Here is a 20817-nt window from a genome sequence, read left to right as displayed (position 1 = left end):
AATCTGGCCCTTGAGGCAATATCAATTCAGCATTAGAGCTGGCCCGCCGGTGTTATACAGCATCATTGCCGCTGTAACACTGCATTCACCGCTAATACTCATACTTGCCAACCCTCCTAATTTTCCCGGTAGACTCCCGAAGTTTAGTGCCCCTCCCGAAAATCTTCCGGGGCAACCATTCTCCCGAATTTCTACCGATTTCCACCTGGACAAATATATTGGGGGCGTGCATTTAAGGCACTGCCTTTAGCGTTCCCTACAACCTGTCGTCACGTCCGCTTTTCCTCCATACTAACAGCGTGTCACATAATATTTGTGGCTTTTACACACACACACACACACACACACACACACACACACACACACACACACACACACACACAAGTGAATGCAAGGCATAATTGGTCAACAGCCATACAGGTCACACTGAGGGTGGCCGTATAAAAAACTTTAGCACTGTTACAAATATGCGCCACACTGTGAACCCACACTAAACAAGAATGACGAACACATTTCAGGTGAACATCCGCACCGTAACACAACAGAACAAATACCCAGAACCCCTTGCAGCACAAATTCTTCCGGGAAACTTCCAGCAAACTGACCAATAATTAACATTTTATTCATGCATTTTCTCTTGCTACTTCAAGGCTTGAATGATTTGTTCATTCATTATTGTTATTTTATTTTCAAATTTACTATTAGCCTGTGGAAAAAATTGTATATTTACCTCAGAAGATTGCAAATAGAAAAAAAGGCATTACATTTTTATTAAAATTTTATTTGATATGCCATTGATATTTTTTTCATTATTATTATTATTATTTTGAAACTGGATTTTGCATGTCACTAAAGTTATATAAGCCTTCCTTGTTCAATATTTAATGCAAAACTTGTTTGGGTCCCTATTAAAAGGTTAATTTGTTCAACCTTGGCCCGCGGCTTTGTTCCGTTTAAAATTTTGGCCCACTCTGTATTTGAGTTTGACACCCCTGATCTAAAGGATGCATAACGTAACCCCAGCTTCTACTGTAGCATCAATTCTATGCGCTTTATAATGCGGTGCGCCTTATATATGAACAACGTTTTTAAAATAGGCCATTCATTGAAGGTGCGCCTTATAATCTGGTGCGCCTTATAGTGCGGAAAATACGGTACACACCGTATTTTCCGCACTATAAATCGTTTTCATAGTTTGGCCGGGGGTGCGACATATACTCCGGAGCGACTTATGTGTGAAATTATTAATACATTAACGTAAAATATCAAATAATATTATTCATCTCATTCGCGGAAGAGACGAAGAAAATGTCAGCAATCGTCACACACACGTCAACCCATAAGAATTTGGCCGAAGCATGGCAAACGTGCATTGTGGGTCATGGAATGCTAACTGCTATATGCTACTGCCGTAGCTATTAAAATGGATAATTTCATCGTTGGCGGTAACTTATAAAAACTGAGAAGGACTGAACAAAAATGGCACCGAAAAGGAAATCATGTACTGCAGATTACAAGCTGGATGTAGTGAAATATGCAGCCGAAAATGGCAAGAGGAAGCGGCGCATACCTTTGGAGTTGGCGGAGTTGTTTAGAAGCGACATCAAGGAAGAAAATTTCATGGGATTTATCGATTAGGAGTGACAGATTGTTTGGTAAACGTATAGAATCTTCTATATGTTATAGTTATTTGAATGACTCTTACCATAATATGTTACGTTAACATACCGGCAACTTTGGTTATTTATGCGTCATATAACGTACACTTATTCAGCCTGTTGTTCATTATTCTTTATTTATTTTAAATTGCCTTTCAATTGTCTATTCTTGGTGTTGGATTTTATCAAATAAATTTCCCCCTTACTTATACTCCACTGCGACGTATATATGTTTTTTTCCTTCTTTATTATGCATTTTTGGCCGGTGCGACGTATTCTCCGGAGCGATTTATAATCCCAAAAATACGGTAATAACAAGTGCACTTTTTTGGGTAGAAAAAAAAAGACCCTTTTGTCCGTATGTTGAAAAATATTTTTAAATTAAGTAAATGCTAGTGCCGTTATCTTAACATAATGATACGCGCTCGGCATCATGATTTTTTTTTTCATGGATGAAGTAAGAAATTATTAGCTTAAAAAAGTAGTTTTATACTTGTAAGTGTTAATGACACAGCTTTGCATCAGTTGATATTCTAGTTTCAAGCATGTTTTACTCAATATAGGCCATAAAATCTCAGCAACAAGCTGTAATATCTTACTGAGATCATTTAGGACCAAAACCCTTAAAACAAGTAAAAGACTAACATAAAATCTGCTTAGTGAGAAGAATGATCTTATTGGACGGAAAATAAGCAAATATCACCCTTATTTGAGATATTTAATCTTACTTAAATTTCAGTTTTTGCAGTGCAGCCTCCTTTTGAAAAAAAATGACTTTCTTAGCATTCTGTTTGCATTGCAAGTTGAACAAAAGAAAAAAAATCAAGAGAATTTCTCCATGGAGTTTAAATAAGTATGTCGGTATTTGTTTGTTGGGTGCACAAACAGTCTGCTTGGTGATGGAGCTACTATTTGTTTGAGCTCTCTGACCGTGTTGTTGTGTTATCTGTGCAGGCATTTCCATCCAAACCTCCGTGGAGGTTGACCCAGTGACCAGTCTGTCCACCACCACCTCCACGCTAGAGTACTCTGCTAACAAAGAGGACACATACGCTCAGTTCTCGTGCAGCTCCCAGCACAGCGTGGGCAAGCCGATGACATCTTCTCCACTCACCTTTAACATCACATGTGAGGCACCTGACTTCTCTCTCTTTTTGCATGTGATGAAAGGAATGTTTCTTTCAGTTTCATCATCGCAGACTATGAAATAATCATTTCGACTTGTGTTTACCTCCCCTGACTTTTTCTAGATTTGCAGGACATTTGAAAAGTCAAAACTTTGTTTTTTAGTACTACACGGATGAGTGTAGGAATAGGATTAATGCAAAAGAAGCATTAAATATTGATGTCGCTCGCTCGGCATGGCCTCTAAACGTGCTGGAACTCATTCACTCAAGGGAGTTTGTTGTCAAAGAAGGAAGAAGAAACTTTGAGTTGGGAATTCTGTGTCATATATAAATCGTTTTGTGCTTTGATTCTTGTCCTTTTGAAGCAGTATAGTGATGCTTGTAGTAGCACCATTACCCGAGAATTCAGGCTCAATGAAAGAACAAAAAGGTGTTTTTCTTTTTGTTTTTTTTCCCTTTTTTGTCCTGTCCAGCTTCTCAGGCAAATCATATCGTTGATGTAGATGCCCATATCGGCTGTTCAGATTTACTTTACAAAAGAGAAGTGTAGGATACTTCTCTTGTTGCCTTATTTGAATTTGACTTTATTAAATGTATTTATATTATCATTTGGTGCAGCCGGGCCGGAGCAGGAGGGGATAGAAAGAGGAAAAAAGCAAGACAGAGGGGGAAATTGTGGGGATAAGAGGGGGATTAGACAGAGAGACAAAAACAACAACAGCAAATACAACAACAACAACAATAGAAGAACACCAGCACATACAATATGTACAAATATGATCGTAAAAGTGATAGCAAATAAGCAGTTAGTGAAATAAATAATATAGTAATGACAATGAGCATTTTTACACTAAAACTGGAGCAATACAAATACCAATAGAAAAAGCGCTATTGATCATGAACAAAACAAATAGTTTACCTCTATTATCAACAATACAGTTGTTCAAATGCAACAATACGTATACATAATGATAGCTAGAAAGATAATTTAAAAAAAAAAAAAGGAATAAAAAAAAAAAAGAAGGAATACCGAAAGATGAAAGGGAAAGAGAGAGGCAACCTATATTAATCTTGTAGATTGTTATAGTAACAATGGTTTAAGCTCTGTCAATATGCCTTGTGTTACCCAGTGTTTTTCGTTTTTAATGACGGGCTATTACTTTTTCCCAGTATCATTTCTGAAAAAGACTTTTTCCTGAAAGAGGCAAAATTGGAGAGCAGAATGACAGTAGAACTTACTAAATATGCAAATCAGATGGATTGGTGGTTTCGGCGAGTGTCTTCCAACCTCTGAGTTAAGGTTGGAAAAATCTCACATGCATACAACCAGACAAAAATGTACGTATGCTAAGGGTGTAACGGTACACAAAAATTATCGGTTCGGTACCTACCTCAGTTTAGAGGTCACGCTTGGTACAGTAAAAAAACAATGGCTTTATCCTTCTAACATTGCTTTAAAATAGCTCTGTGTGTGATGGATGTGAGCCACCACTAGGCTGATCAGTGCAACAGCAGGCAGTCATGAATGCTCAGCATAACAATAACATGCATATACACACAGTAAGGTTGGGCGATATGGGCTTTTTTAATACCTCGATATTTTTAGGCCATATCGCGATACACAATATATATCTCTATTTTGCCTTAGCCTTGAATGAACACTTGATGCATATAATCACAGCAGTATGATGATTCTATGTGTCTACATTAAAACATTCTTCTTCATACTGTATTAATATATGCTCATTTTAAACTTTCATGCAGAGAAGGAAATCACAACTAAGTCAATTGACCAAAACTGTATTAATTAAACGGTTATTTAGCAGTGGCACAAACATTCATGTCATTTCCAAAACAAAAAGTGCAAGATTGTCTGATACATTTTTAAAAAAGCTGTTAGTACACTTTTGTGCATGATGTCACTAAGATGACATATCGAAACAACACTAAATTAAAGTGCACTTTTTGTACAGAACGCCACTACAATACTTTAAAAAAAATAAAGTGCACTTTTGTACATGGTTTTGTGGGTGTGGAACCGAATGGAGATGTTGACAAGCACTCTTCATTCTCTAGCAGGTGAATTTTCAAATGATGCTACATATTAGCAGTAATGCTACTATTTTTACCAACACTTTAGCACCACACTTGACAAATTACGATTATCTGTTCGACATATTCCCACTTGAAGCCAAACCTCCGCCAGATGACGAACCCCCTGTTGTTTTTCTTGGGAATAAATTCTTCCTTCATTTGTTACCAGATTCGTACCTTCTTACCACTCGCAACACAGCTAACGTTGCCCATGCTGCTACCTCTCTGCTCCACGAGGGCGTATACGTATACGTGACGTATGTAAGAAGGTGCGCTTGCTGTCTGTGAGAAGCAGAGACAAGAAAGAGAGAGAAGAGCCTGTAGTGTAATGCCAGCAGCCAAAAGCAACTGCGTGAGAACATATACTCGAATATCACGATATAGTCATTTTCTATATCGCACAGAGACAAACCCGCGATGTATCGAGTACATCGATATATCGCCCAGCCCTACACTATAGTACCGATTTCAATCAATTAGTATTGTGGTACTTTATTACTACCGGTATATCGAACAACCCTACTCTAAACTAAACAAAATTAAGGCTAATTGATCTTTTTGTATTTTTTTTCCAAAAAAGTACTGAGAAAATCAGTTAAGGAACCGAATCGTGAAGCAGAATCGTAAGTGAAAACCCCACATTTTCCATTATTTTTATGGAAAATTGGATTATTATAGCAACAGTTGTTTTCTGTATTCCACTCAAATACGTTCTGGGAAGTAATTCACCCTAAAACAATGGCTGCTCATATGAAATGGACTCTACAGTGTGTGGAATCGACCATCTGTTTCACGATATAGTCATTTTCTGTATCGCACAGAGACAAACCCGGGACATATCGAGTATATCGATATATCGACCAGCCCTAACACACAGGGTCGATGGCCAGGGTTAAAGCAGTCAACATACATCAAATAAAAACTAAGTAAGATAAGGCTCAGAATTGGTGTCTTAACAAAACCTTTCTACGTATGAAGTGCAACATTTCCACATATAGACTGAAACATTAAAGAACCTCAAGTTGTTGCACAGATTAAATAAAATGACACATTTTTTCTTCTACATAGAAAAAGTGCAACATTAAACAGTTTCAAGTCCACTCAGCCTCAGATTAACTTTTATTTTTCCCCCCACAGCCTTTAATCCTGGTGACTTTCACTCGATTTTTTTACCAAAAAAATCAGTTTATCCACATTGTCTCCAGAAAGAGCAGACCTGCTTGCAGTTACAATGTCCCCATATGTGGAAAATAGTCTTTCGCTGGGCACGGAGGTAGCAGGTATGGCAGGCCTGGGCAATTATTTTGACCCGGGGGCCAAATTTAGAGAAAATAATGTGTCTGGGGGCCGGTATATCTATTTAGGAAAACTGATACAAAACCTCACAATAAAGTCTGATTGAATGCTAGATATGTTATGACGGACCGCCTTAAAAACTGAATGGATTTTTTTTTCTAAGAACGATAAAATCCTGAATATTGAGAACATATGAACCCCCCCTCTCAATCGACATATTTTACAATCAAGCCAAATGCAACAAAAGTGCAAAAAACACAGAAAAAATATGAACGTGAAGGGTAAAAAATACAAAAACATCTACAATCTGATATATGTGATATATCACTAAGCTTTAGAACTTTAAAAATCTCCTTCTGCATCTGTACCTGACACCTGCATTTTAGGCTCTGTAAACACTCTGTGGAAAAGCTCCCCACCCACACTGCTTAGTGCCTCGTCTGAGCTGCTGTGACGTGGATTACCATTGTCACAAGTAGGGTTGTACGGTATACGGGTATTAGTATAGTACCGCGATACTATTGAATCATATTCGGTATCATACCGCCTCTGAAAAGTACCGGTCCGCCACACCCCATTATTTTTTGTTAAAATAAAGCCAATAATGCATTTTTTTCTGGTCCCATTTATTTAGAAAAGTATCGAAAAGCACCGAAAAATATCAAAATAATATTGGTATCAGGACAACACTGGTCACTAAAATATCATGCAAAAGCGCAGATTCCAACCATTGAAATATGTTGTATATTTCAAGACTAATGGTAATTTGAAAACATCACTGCACATTATAATGGCAGCTATACTTTCCATCTTAAAGATCCAAAAAAAATGTTTAGGAATGTCCAGCGGGCCAGATTGAAAAGCATAACGGGCCGCATGTGGCCCCCGGACCTTAAAGGGGAACATTATCACAATTTCTGAAGGGTTAAAACCAATAAAAATCAGTTCCCAGTGGCTTATTTTGTTTTTCAAAGTTTTTCTCAAAATTTTACCTATCACGCAATATCCCGAAAAACGGCTTCAAAGTGCCTGATTTTAACCGTCGTTATAGCCATCCGTCTATTGTCCTGTGACGTCACCGCGTGAAGCCACCAGAAACAAATATGGCGGATAGCACGGAAAAGTATAGCATAATAGTTTGGATTCAGACTCTGATTTCAGCGGCGCAAGCGATTCAACAGATTACGCATGTATTGAAACGGATGGTTGGAGTGTGGAGGCAGATAGCGAAAACAAAATTGAAGAAGAAACTGAAGCTATTGAACCATATCACGACAGACAGCGGCAACGAGGACGAATTCGGTGATCGCCTTCTAACCAACGATTGCCTCTTTTGACCACTGGTGCAATTTGAATCAGTCGATTGGTATGTGTTTGTTTGGCATTAAATGTAGGTGGAGGGAAAGGCTGGATGCAAATATAGCTACAAATGAGGCATTATGATGCATTATGTCCATAGAGCTAGCCTAAATAGCATGTTAGCATCGATTAGCTTGCAGTCATGCCGTGAGCAAATATGTCTGATTAGCACATAAGTCAATAACATTAACAAAACTCACCTTTGTGATTTCGTTGACTTTTTTGTTGGAAATGCATCTGCTTTGACTGTCACAGGATATCCACACATCTCTGTGCCATCTCTGTCGTAGCCATCGCTATCGTCGGTAAAGTGTGCAGAACAAACAAGGGACTTTCTCAAATTATTTATGTACTTGGTTTCCTCTAGTGAAATAGCATTGCATTGTTTTGTCGGTTATGTGATATAACTGTTATAGATAGATGAAGAAATACCATATTTTTCGGAGTATAAGTCGCTCCGGAGTATAAGTCGCACCTGCCGAAAATGCATAATAACGAAGGAAAAAAACATATATATTTTTTGGGGGAAATTTTTTTTTTATAAAACCCAACACCAAGAATAGACATTTGAAAGGCAATTCAAAAATAAATAAAGAATAGTGAACAACGGGCTGAATAAGTGTACGTTATATGACGCATAAATAACCAACTGAGAAGGTGCCTCGTATGTTAACGTAACATATTATGGTAAAAGACATTCAAATAACTATAACATATAGAACCTGCTATACGTTTACCAAACAATCTGTCACTCCTAATCGCTAAATCTCATGAAATCTTATACGTGTAGTCTCTTACGTGAATTAGCTAAATAATATTATTAGATATTTTACGGCAGGGGTGTCAAACTCAAATACAGAGTGGGCCAAAATTCTAAACTGAACAAAGCCGCAGGCCAAAGCTGAACAACTTCACATTTTAATAGGGACCCAAACAAGTTTTGCTTTGAATATTGAACAAGCAAGGCTTATATAACTTTATAGTGACATGCAAAATCGAGTTTTGGTGTTAGCGGGGATGTATATTGTAGCATCCCGGAAGAGTTAGTGCTGCAAGGGGTTCTGGGTATTTGTTCTGTTGTGTTTATGTCGTGTTACGGTGCGAATGTTCTCCCGAAATGTGTTTGTCATTCTTGTTTGGCGTGGGTTAACAGTGTGGTGTAACAGTGTTAAAGTTGTTTATACGGCCACCCTCAGTGTGACCTGTATGGCTGTTGACCAAGTATGCCTTGTATTCACTTGTGTGTGTGTAGAAGCCGCATATATTACGTGACTGGGCCGACACGCTGTTTGTATGGAGGAAAAGCGGGCGTGACGACAGGTTGTAGAAGTGGATGCTAAAAGCAGTACCTTTAAGGCACGCCCCCAATATTGTTGTCCAGGTGGAAATTCGGGAGAATGGTTGCCCCGGGAGATTTTCGGGGGGGGCACTGAAATTCGGGATTCTCCTGGTAAAATCGGGAGGGTTGGCAAGCGTTGAATACAGTGATACACCGCCACTGTATGATACCGGCGGGCCAGCTCTAATGTTAATTTATTATTGCCTCAAGGGCCAAATGAAATTACACGGCGGGCCAGAGTTTGACACCCATGTTTTACGGCAATGTGTTAATAATTTCACACATAAGTTGCTCGTGAGTGTACCGTATTTCCTTGAATTGCCGTCGGGGCGCTAATTATTTTAAAACCTCTTCTCACTCCGGCGCTTACCAAAGGCATGCGGTAAATTTAGGCCTGCGCTTATAAATTTGAGTGGGATGTAAGGATACCACCATGAAAAGCACATTTATTAAAAAAAAACGTTATTATGGTCTTACCTTTACTTATAAATGAAGTCCATGCGCAGCTCCTTCTGATCAAAAGCATCGATAACTTGTTTTTAAAACATTCTTCAGTTTTAAGTCTATCTGTTTCAAAGGAGATCTTCCGTTATTACCTCCTGCTTCAATTGAAAGTCCAGTTTAGAAAATTGTTTTTTTTAGATATGTAATCCTCCATGTTAAAAGTGCAAGCGAGAGGAAAAAAACGATTGCTGCTCACTCTTGCTGCTTGTTGTTACTTCTTCTGCAGCCGAGTAGTCACAAGAAGGATCACTAGCGCCCTCTACCACCAGGAGGCGGGAGTCATTTAATGACTCATATTTGACACACGCAGTTATGGTATTTCAATAAAACATAGCTGCTGACTGTTCTTTTTAGCATATTCGATAGCTTGGACCTTAAATCCTACTGAATAGCTCTTAATTTTCTTCCTTTTATGCGATTTCAAATTATTGAAATCAGCCTCCTCCATTTTGAAAATGATGACAGGTGAAGTGTCACTCGTGACGTGAAAAGTTTGACCCGGTGGAAATTCTAGGCATATGCTAATTATTTTGCGAAACGAGTTTGACCCGGGCGGAAATTCTAGACATGCTCTAATAAAAATAATATTTTGCGAAACTGAGCCAGCGGTAATGCTAAGCATGCGCTAATTATTTTGCGAAACGAGTTTGAGCCGGCAGTAATTCTAGGCAGGCGCATACTATATACCCGGCGGCAATTCAAGGAAATACGGTAAGTCACACCCCTGGCCAATCTATGAAAAAAAAACTGCGAGTTATAGTCCGAAAAAATACGGTATACAACAATTTTGGGGCCATTTAAGTGAAATTGCCACAGCACATTCTTTGGGATTCATTCTTCCAGTCCACGTTTTTTTTTTTTTATAATTGGTGATTGTTATATGTTGTTACTAGGACTTGGTGATATGGCCTAAGAATTAAAATGTGTTTACGATTTGTTTCCCCTACTTTTTTAAAGAAAATAAGTACAAATAGCAGCGATGATTCAAAAGTTAACTAAAGTAATCCATAATACCCTGCCAGCTGTTCTTGTTTTGTTTTTTTAAAGTAGTTTCAGAGGAGACAGTCGTGTTTACATTCACATTGAAAGCTGCACCATTTTTAAAACTATTAACAATGAACTGTCATTACTGAAAAATACATAATTATGTTGGATTATCTCTGGCTTCATACAATGCTACAACAAAAAGCTATAAATAGCCAGGCCTCGAATTTTTACTTTTTAAGGTCAAAGGAGGATTTTAGTGCACCGAGGCAAATTAGAAGGGCACCAAACATTATTTTCTTTCGAGGCAGGGGCTCCAAAGCATCAAAAGTTTACATACACTTGTAAAAGAACATAACGTCAGGGCTGTCTTGAGTTTCCAATAAGTTTTTACAACTCTTAATTTTTTGTAATACAGTGATTGGAGCACAAAAAACATTCATGAAGTTTGGTTCTGGGGCGCAGTTGGGTATTCCAACAGGACAATGACCCCAAACACACGTCAAAAGTGGTAAAGGAAAGGCTAAATTAGGCTAGAATTTAAGTTTCAAAAATGGCCTTTCCAAAGTCCTGTTTTAAGCGTGTGGACAATGCTGAAGAAACAAATCTATGTCAGAAAACCAACAAATTTAGCTGAACTGCACCAATTTTGTCAAGAGGAGTGGTCAAAAATTCAACCAGAAGCCCGCTTGAAGCTTGTGGATGTCTACCAAAAGCGCCTTATTGCAGTGAACCTTGCCAAGGGACATGTAACCAAATATTAACATTGCTGTATGTATACTTTTGACCCAGCAGATTTGGTCACATTTTCAGTAGACCCATAATAAATTAAAAAAATAACCAAACTTCATGAATGTTTGTGACCAACAAGTTTTTGCTCCGGGCTTCACGGTGGCAGAGAGGTTAGTGCGTCTGCCTCACAATACGAAGGTCCTGAGTAGTCTGGGGTTCAATCCCGGGCTCGGGATCTTTCTGTGTGGAGTTTGCATGTCCTCCCCGTGAGTGCGTGGGTTCCCTACGGGTACTCCGGCTTCCTCCCACCTCCAAAGACATGCACCTGGGGATAGGTTGATTGGCAACTCTAAGTTGGCCCTAGTTTGTGAATGTTGTCTGTCCATCTGTGTTGGCCCTGCGATGAGATGGCGACTTGTCCAGGGTGTACACCGCCTTCCGCCTGATTGTAGCTGAGCTAGGCACCAGCCCCCGCGCGACCCCAATCACTCTATCACAAAAAAATAAGAGTTGTAGAAATTATTAGAAACTCAAAACCGCCATGACATTATGTTCTTATGTTCTTTGGAAGTGTATGTAAACTTTTGATCGTGACTGTGTATACATATATATATATATATATATGATGATATATAGGATATTTTTAATTTTTGTAAGTTATGTACATTTATATGTTCATGTAGATGATGTATTGGGACAGATCCATTAAGAGTTTGTGCAGAAATATGTCATATAGGAATTAACTATACACAACCAAACATTAACACAATTATGTCACATGAGCGGTTTTTGAAGTAATACCTTTGTGACATGGAAAAAACCTTGTGTTTACTTTTTGATATAAATATAAAACACAAAGCAGTTTGGGTAATGTAGATAAAGTCGAAAAAACAAGCTTTGTTCTTCCCAAAGACATGCACCTGGGGATAGCTAGATTGGCAACACTAAATGGTCCCTAGTGTGAGAATGTGAGTGAGAATGTTGTCTGTCTATCTGTGTTGGCCCTGTGATGAGGTGGCGACTTGTCCAGGGTGTACCCCGCCTACCGCCTGAAAGCAGCTTAGACAAGCTCCAGCGACCCTGATAGAGACAAGCGGTAGGAAATGGATGGACGTTCTTCTCTTGATTCGTTACAACATTTTGGCCAACAAAAATAAAGAGGAGTGACACCTCTCACATCGAATACACAATCTTCACAGCCTTCATTCAGTTTGATGAGATGACAAAACTTTTTAATTAGTATTGATAATATTTGAACACTGATATATTCGATCCATCCATTTTCTACCGCTTGTCCCTTTTGGGTTCGTGGGGGCTGCTGGAGCTTATCTCAGCTGCATTTGGGCCAGAAGGCGGTGTACACCCTGGACAAGTCGCCACCTCATCACAGGGCCAACACAGACAACATTCACACACTAGGGCCAAATTAGTGTTGCCAATCAACCTATCCCCAGGTGCATGTCTTTGGAGGTGGGAGGAAGCCAAAGTACCCGGAGGGAACCCACGCAGTCACGGGGAGAACATGCAGACTCCACACAGAAAGATCCCGAGCCCGGGATTGAACTCAGGACTACTCAGGACCTTCGTATTGTAATGCACATGCACTAACCCCTGTTCCACCGTGCACTGAAACAGTTTGCAGTTTCATAAAGGACGAGTGAACATCCCAGTCACCAAACTAAAGACTTTATAAAGAAGTTGTGACAACGTTTGCGATACATCGCCTGCTTCACGTTTCCTTACCTCATTAACTTTCAGTCAGAGCAGCTGATGGACGCTGTATTGACTAAATAAAACAAGGGAGACCAAGCGTTTACTCTGAGGGGAAATCTCCCGAGCAAAGTCTGTGTAACAAGTCCGCAATGATGAGTCAGAGTCAGAAATACTTTATTAATCCACGAGGGGAAATTAAAATGTTCAGCTCAGTCCCATTCAAGATCAGACAAACATTACAGGGAGACAGAACAGGATCGCTCTGCCAACTTCCGGCGCTCCTTACAAAAAAAGTGAGATACAGGTAGACAGTGGGGGACGGGTGTAGAAAAAATGTGTTCTAAGCCTGAGCTCCTGGATAGGGGGTCCAGACTGAGGCAAAGGGAAAAAAACAACTCATAGCCATAGCACACATCCCTCTTCATGTGTGTAAGAGGGAAACATCAAAGAAATTATCAAGCCAAACTACGCTAGTGCGCATACACTTGACTAAAATGTATAAATAAATTATGGGGTTTAGGTAATTAAGATAATAGACAGTCTTACTAACCGTTGGGAATTTTATCACAAATTATCATTATACCGTTTATTGTTACATCCCCAGTAATTTAACAAGTAAAAAGTCAAGGGCGGTCACGGCATGTCCTTGCCGCCGATGTTGGTCAGTTTTTCAGGGCATTACGCCAATTGACGAGGGCGGTGGTGGCTTTTGCAGCAGTTTCCCAGGTTAAATTCGAGCCCTGCATAGCGATGTGTAAACTGCAAATTGACTGCTTCAGTGATCGCTCTTCATCATGCCACTTTCTTTGGGAAAATTATTCTACCACTGTAAGCTGCTTTTTACTGGGATTGTGTTAGTTGCCGCAGTCTTTTTTCCTTGTAAAAATGGCATTTCTGTCAAGGGGTCGGCACATGGGATGGTGGACTGAACAATAAAACGCAGACGTCTGAGTGGAGGAAAAAGCCAATACGCTTTAGAAGTCAGAGTCCTTGATGGACATGCAATGAAGGCAGGGAGAGAGGAAAGCAAGAAGTCAAAAACAGTGGCCAAGGACGATGAAACAGTGTTACTTATCGACAACTTCTAAGAGAGCCAGTGTTGCTCCGAGAGAATTGACAAGAATCTGGAAACGTTCCACGACTGAGCGTGCCTCTTGAGGAGATGTCGTCTCGGGAATGAAAAACAGGGGCGATGATTTCACATCAGGGCGGGCGGATGGAATGAAAGACAGATGGGCGGGGTTCTGACTACCGGTATTTATACTTCTTGGCTTGATGCCTCTGTTTTAGATGCTGGAATAAGTTTGTTGTCCTGCTGCTCCCTATGGTTGCATTTTGCTTTAGGACACCTTTGCAACGGGCACTCACTTGTTCCACGTCTATTGCCACAGACCCAAACCAGTTACAAACCAATGACTCTCCTTAGCATTAGCACTTGCCTTGTTGGTGCATCTCTGTTAAGAAAACCAGGGTAATATGGGGAAGTTGCTGAAGCAAAAGTTACGCCTCAGCAAGAAACTTTTTTTTTTTTTAATCATTATATTGCCCAGGCCAGGCTTATTACTAGATATAAAATATGAACCAACTCCTCAATCAGCATTGACCATACGTCCTCTTTTTCCCGGACATGTCCTCTTTTGCGGGACTGTCTGGGGTGTCCGGGCGGGGTTTCTTAAATACCTCAAATGTCCGCCGTTTTGTGTCATGGTTGCATGTATTTCCAATGTACGTACAAGGTTAAGATGGGTTAAATACAAAGCAAATGGTGAAGGTGTGTGCACGCAGCAACAGTCGTGAGGGAGGGGCAGACACACAGAGAGCGAGTGAGCGAGGTAGTGGATTGCTTGTCAATCAAAGCATACTTGCTCAACAGCTATACAGGTCACAGTGAGGATGGCCGTGTAAACAACTTTAACACTGTTACAAATATGCGCCACACTGTGAACCCACACCAAACAGGAATGACAAACACATTTCGGGAGAACATCCGCACCGTAACAACATAAACACAACAGAACAAATACCCGGAACCCCTTGCAACACAGACTCTTCCGGGATGCTACAATATACATCCCCCGCAACCCCCTACTCAACCCCGATTACGTCACATAAAATATTCCATTTTGAAAAATATTTTTGGTGGAAGATTTTGCATATTTTGTGTGTTTGCCATAAAAAACATAGTTTTGTTTGACAAAAAGGGCGGAAAACAAAACAACGTAAAAAAACTAAAACATTTTGAAATGAGGAATAGATCTGAAGTTGATGTGGACTCCAGAGATTTAAGCGTTAAAAATAAAATGTATGTATGCCCTGGCACACCCGTATCATCATTTACACTTTTATACTGAAATAAATACATCTAAAACTTATTAAATAAAAACATAGAAATAACTACAAGCAGCGATAAAGTTTAGATCCATGAAGGAAAGAAAAAAGTGAATGAATGTTTATAACTGTATACATTTACATATACATACAAATTTGTCTTCTTTGTATATTATTTATTTTAATGAATTAAGTAACTTTTATAAATAAATAAAATGATAAATGGGTTGTACTTGTATAGCGCTTTTCTACCTTCAAGGTACTCAAAGCGCTTTGACACTACTTCCACATTTACCCATTCACACACACATTCACACACTGATGGAGGGAGCTGCCATGCAAGGCGCCAACCAGCACCCATCAGGAGCAAGGGTGAAGTGTCTTGCTCAGGACACAACGGACGTGACGAGGTTGGTTCTAGGTGGGATTTGAACCAGTGATCCTCGGGTAGCGCACGGCCACGCTCCCACTGCACCACGCCAACTTTTTTCCAAAACACAGTATATAATGTGAGATATAACAGGACAATGCATACGTTTATCATTTGTTTTCAAAACGCCTACAAAAAAGTGGGACCCCAATAATTTGCTGTTGGACCCCATTTTTATGACTTGATGGGGTCGATGGGACCCCATTTTGAAAAATTCCTAGCGCCAACATTACTGTCAACAGAGGAGAAAAAATGCTTTATTTAAATAAATATATTATTTATAAAGCAAGTTCGAGTGTCATTGGCAAATGTTCACCTAGTCCCGGCCTTGGCACGCATATATGTGTCCTCTTTTAGGGATCTCAGAATATGGTCAGCCTAATTAATACCAATACTGAGATTATTGTTAACAAAAGTACAGCAAAAGTGGAACATCCAGTACACGAGTTTCACAGTGTTAGCAGTGGCCATGTTGTTTTGTGTGCATCTCTGCTAAAGAAACAAGAGGCAGGGAGGTTGCTATGGAAGCTCCTCGAGGGAAAATATGTGCTGCAGCAAGAGGAGGAAAAAAAAAGTAAATATTTTTTTAAAATTTTTTTTTTATCGTCTACAACAGGGGCGCTCACACTTTTTCTGCAGGTGAGCTGCTTTTCAATTGACCAAGTCGAGGACATCTACCTCATTCCTATTTATAATTTATATTTATTTATTTATGAAAGAGACATTTTTGTTAACAAGTTAATGGTGTTTAATGATAATACAAGCATGTTTAACACACATAGATTCCTTTCTTTCATGAAGACAAGAATATAAGTTGGTGTATTTGATTCTGATGACTTGCATTGATTTCAGTGGTGCTGATAACGTCCGCATTTTCGAAAGGAGGGAAAAAAAGTCCTCCTTTCTGTCCAATACCACATGAAAGTGGTTGGATTTGGCATCTCATTTGTCCAACTTGCATACTCCTTTTTAAACACTTTGTTATGAGAGTAGCATATGTGTGTGGCCCTTTAATGTCTGGCAGCAGGTGAGTGACGTCAGTGAGAGTGCGCGTGGGCAAGCAAGTGAGAAAGCGGTCGCTGAGGGCGGGGTAGAAATACATTGGCATCAAACTCCGTAGCTTGCTAGCTTGTGCACGCTAGCTTTCTGAGACTCTTATTTTGTTAGCACAGGCAGGATGAAACAGGTCTTTTATGGTGAAGACAGGAACTGTGCAGTCGGTCTTTAGAGTTTTGACAGTAGGTACGGAGTCTCTAGAAATAAAATGTGTTTCTCTGCGTCCGCCCTGTTAGTGATTTTTTTCTTAAATATGAGCTCGCAGCAGCCAGCGTCATCTCACAGGATCCTCGGGTGCCGAGAATGTCAAACAACTGACGAAAGTGAAGTCTTGGTATGATTGATGATTGCTCATTTTTATGTATATTTTTTAATGCCTGGCTTGAGATCGACTGACACACCCTCCGAGATTGACCAGTTGATCGCGATCGACGTAATGCCCACCCCTGGTCTACAACAACAAAAAATCGCATTAATCGATAACAAGGATATACAGCAATCTCTCGTTTATCGCTGTTTAGTTTTGAACATGACCATGATAAATTTATTTCTGTGATTTTGGACTCATTAAATACAAATCTATTATTTGCATAGCTAGAAAAAATATGTTTACTACCTTCTAAATTGTCTCCTATTCCGTTCATAACTTTTATGGACAGAATTTCTAGGCGCAGACAGGGTGTTGAGGGGATCCGGTTTGGTGGCTGCAGGATTAGGTCTCTGCTTTTTGCAGATTATGTGGTTCTGATGGCTTCATCTGGCCAGGATCTTCAGGTTTTACTGGATCTGTTCGCAACTGGGATGATAATCACCACCTCCATGGCTCCCTCCCAGGAAAGGGTGGAATGCCATCTCCAGGTTGGGGAGGAGACCCTGCCCCAAGTGGAGGAGTTCAATTACCTCGGAGTCTTGTTCACGAGTGAGCGAAGAGTGGATAGTGAGATCGACAGGCGGATCGGTGCGGCGTCTTCAGTAATGCGGACGCTGTATCGATCCGTTGTGGTGAAGAAGGAGCTGAGCTGGAGGTCAAAGCTCTCATTTTACCGGTCGATCTACGTTCCCATCCTCACCTATGGTCATGAGCTTTGGGTTATGATCGAAAGGACAAGATCACGGGTAAAAGCAGCCGAGATGAGTTTTCTCCGCCGGATGGCGGGACTCTCCCTTAGAGATAGGGTGAGAAGCTCTACCATCCGGGAAGAGCTCAAAGTAAAGCTGCTGCTCCTCCACATCAAGAGGAGCCAGATGAGGTGGTTCGGACATCTGCTCAGGATGCTACTCAAACACCTCCCCAGGGAGGTGTTTAGGGAACGTCCGACCGGCAGGAGCCCACGGGGAAGACCCAGGACACGTTGGGAAGACTGTCTCCCGGCTGGCCTGGGAACGCCTCAGGATCCCCCAAGAAGAGCTGGACGACGAAGTGGCTGGGGAGAGGGAAGTCTGGGCTTCTCTGCTTAGGCTGCTGTCCCTGCGACCCGTCCTCGGATAAGCGGAGTAAAATGGATGAATGGACCTTCTAAATTGATTTTTCAACATTATGAAAGCCCTCTCGACATGAAATGTCACCCTTAAGTCAATGTAACACTCTTTGATCCAGGAGTACCCACACTTTTTCTGCAGGCGAGCTACTTCTCAATTGACCTAGTGGAGGGGATCTACTCATACTTGACAACCCTCCCGATTTTTCCACGAGACTCCCGAATTTCAGTGCTCCTCCGGAAAATCTCCCGGGGCAACCATTCTCCGGAATTTCTCCCGATTTTCACCCTGACAATAATATTCGAGCACTCTCTCATCTGAAAAGGAGACTATTGTATGTCTCCGTTATCCATAGGTTTATCTGTAACCCATAAAGTAGGCAGGCACAGAGCTATTTCTCAGCGTGTGTTTATTCCAGCCGGCACGTTAATACACTGACACACAACAACCGGATTCCCATCATGCATTGCTTCAATACTATGGCAAGTAGTAATGTCCAAAAACATAACAGAGACGAAGCAGAAGAACAAAGAAGAGACATACCGACGACGAGTAAGAAGTACGCTTGCAAGTTAAAAAAAACATTGGATAAAATAGTTTCAGTTCATCCAGGACAGCTCGAAGGGGAAGGGGTATGCTGCCAGCAAATTTTGTAGATCAGATATATACTGTATGTATATTAGGGCTGCAACTAAAGATTAATTTGATAATCGATTATTCTGTCGATTATTACTTCGATTAATAATCCGATAAAAGAGACCAACTAAATTTTTATCCCTTCCAATACTTTATTTAAAAAAAAACGCATACTGGCACCATGTCCTTTCGACTTGCCAAATAAAACCAGGCAATTGTTGGAAAAAACACATTTTTGCTTTTATTAAGTGCACCATTGTCATGCACAATAGCAATAGTTTTGCTTAGGGGAATTTCCAACCTGACTACTACCTATTCCAACCATTCTACAATGTTGGATGCTGAATGTCTTTCCTCTAGTGGCAAGGTCGTAAGGCAGATTGACTTAATGTTCCATTCGTCTCCAATGTAGTGGCATGTATTGCCAAGGTAGGCTTCCATGGCTACACTTGTCCACACATCAGTGGTCAGAGCAATTTTGCTCTGGGTGGCTTTAATGTCAGTTTTCACAGCTTGAAATGTCTGCTCATACTTCCTCTCCATCAGTTTCGTAAAATGGGCCCTTGAGGGAAGAGTGTAACCAGGGTTGACGACGTATATCATTTTTCTGAAACCCTCATCTTCCACCATTGATAGTAGCCTCATGTCAGTTACCAACATATTTAGGACACTATCAGTCATTTCAGCCGCTTGCGGTGGTGTGCACACCTTTTATACGAAGTCGCTAATGTTGGCTTTCTGAAATGAGAGAAACCATATAATGAACATACAGTTGTGATCAAAATTATTCAACCCCCACACAATTTTATTGTTTTAGCAAGTTGGCCTTTTTTTCCGTATTTTGTTTATAGTCATATCAAATAACGATGTGTCAAATAGACAAATGCAACTTAAATTGTAACACTGTATTTTACAAAATACCAAAAAAGGACATTTTTTGTAATATCTCATTGACAAAATGATTCAACCCCCTAGTTACATGCATCTTTAGTACTTAGTAGAACACCCTTTGGCAGTAATGACATCCTTCAAAGGTGATACATAACCGGACACAAGCTTCTTGCAACAATCTACAGGTATTTTAGCCCATTCCTCTTGGGCAAAGGCCTCCAGTTCATTCATATTCTTGGGCTTGCGTGCTGCAACTGCCTTCTTCAAGTTCCACCACAGCTTTTCTATAGGATTTAGGTCTGGCGACTGTGAAGGCCACTCCAGAGTCTTCCAGCCCTTCTTCTGCAACCACTCTGATGTTCATTTTCGAGGTATGCTTGGGATCGTTGTCCTGTTGGAAGGTCCAACGTCTCCCAAGCCTCAGCTTTGTCACTGACTTCATGACATTTGCAGCTAATATATCCTGCTAGGAAATAGAATTCATAATGCCTTGAACGCGCTGGAGATTCCCGGTACCTAAGGCAGAGAAACAGCCCCAGAGCATGATTGACCCCCCACCATGCTTAACAGTAGGCAAGGTGTTCTTCTCTTTGTAAGCTTCATTTTTTCTCCTCCAGACATAACGTTGATTCATAGGCCCAAAGAGTTCCAGTTTTGTCTCATCACTCCATAGAACAGTTTCCCAAAACCTTTGGGGTTTTTCCAGATGATTTTTGGCATACTGGAGTCTATTTTCCCTGTGCCTGGTAGTCAGAAGTGGGGTGCGCCTGGGAGTTCTGGCATGGAGGCCTTCATCTCGTAGTGCGCGCCTTATTGTCTGGGACGAAACCTGCGTTCCCCCCTCTGCAATGTCCTGTTGTAGTTCCTCAGCTGTTACCCGGGGGTTTTTCACCACTGTACGCACACAGCATCCTCTTTCTACCACGCCCAGGTAGTGTTTCCACTGTGCCTTTAGCTTTAAACTTGCGAATTATGCTCCCAACTGTGTTTCTTGGAATGTGTAATGTCTTTGCTATTTTCTTATATCCATATCCTTTCTTATGAAGAGAAATTACCTCCTCTCTTGACTTCTTTGACCACTCCCTGGACTTCACCATGTTGCAAATACACCATTGACCATCTACAAGAAGCTGGCGTCACAGTCTTTTTCAATCAGTTTAATTGTTGCTCGTTATGGTTTTAATCACATCT

General features: G+C 40.5%; 1 protein-coding gene across 2 annotated transcripts in view; it reads left to right on the top strand.

Annotated features, from left to right (window-relative positions):
- alcama (activated leukocyte cell adhesion molecule a) overlaps positions 1 to 20817 on the top strand; it is a 154885-nt gene that overhangs the window by 98420 nt on the left and 35648 nt on the right. For both annotated transcript variants that reach the window (XM_061878046.1, XM_061878044.1), the window contains exon 6: positions 2613 to 2786. In XM_061878046.1, the coding sequence (XP_061734030.1) occupies positions 2613 to 2786 (174 nt within the window). The remainder of the gene's footprint in view (positions 1 to 2612; positions 2787 to 20817) is intronic.

Source organism: Nerophis ophidion, linkage group LG18 (genome assembly GCF_033978795.1).
Source record: "Nerophis ophidion isolate RoL-2023_Sa linkage group LG18, RoL_Noph_v1.0, whole genome shotgun sequence".
NCBI classification, from domain to species: Eukaryota; Metazoa; Chordata; class Actinopteri; order Syngnathiformes; family Syngnathidae; genus Nerophis; species Nerophis ophidion.
The sequence above is the reverse complement of the archived record's forward strand: the minus strand, read 5'-3'. Positions and strand labels throughout refer to the sequence as shown.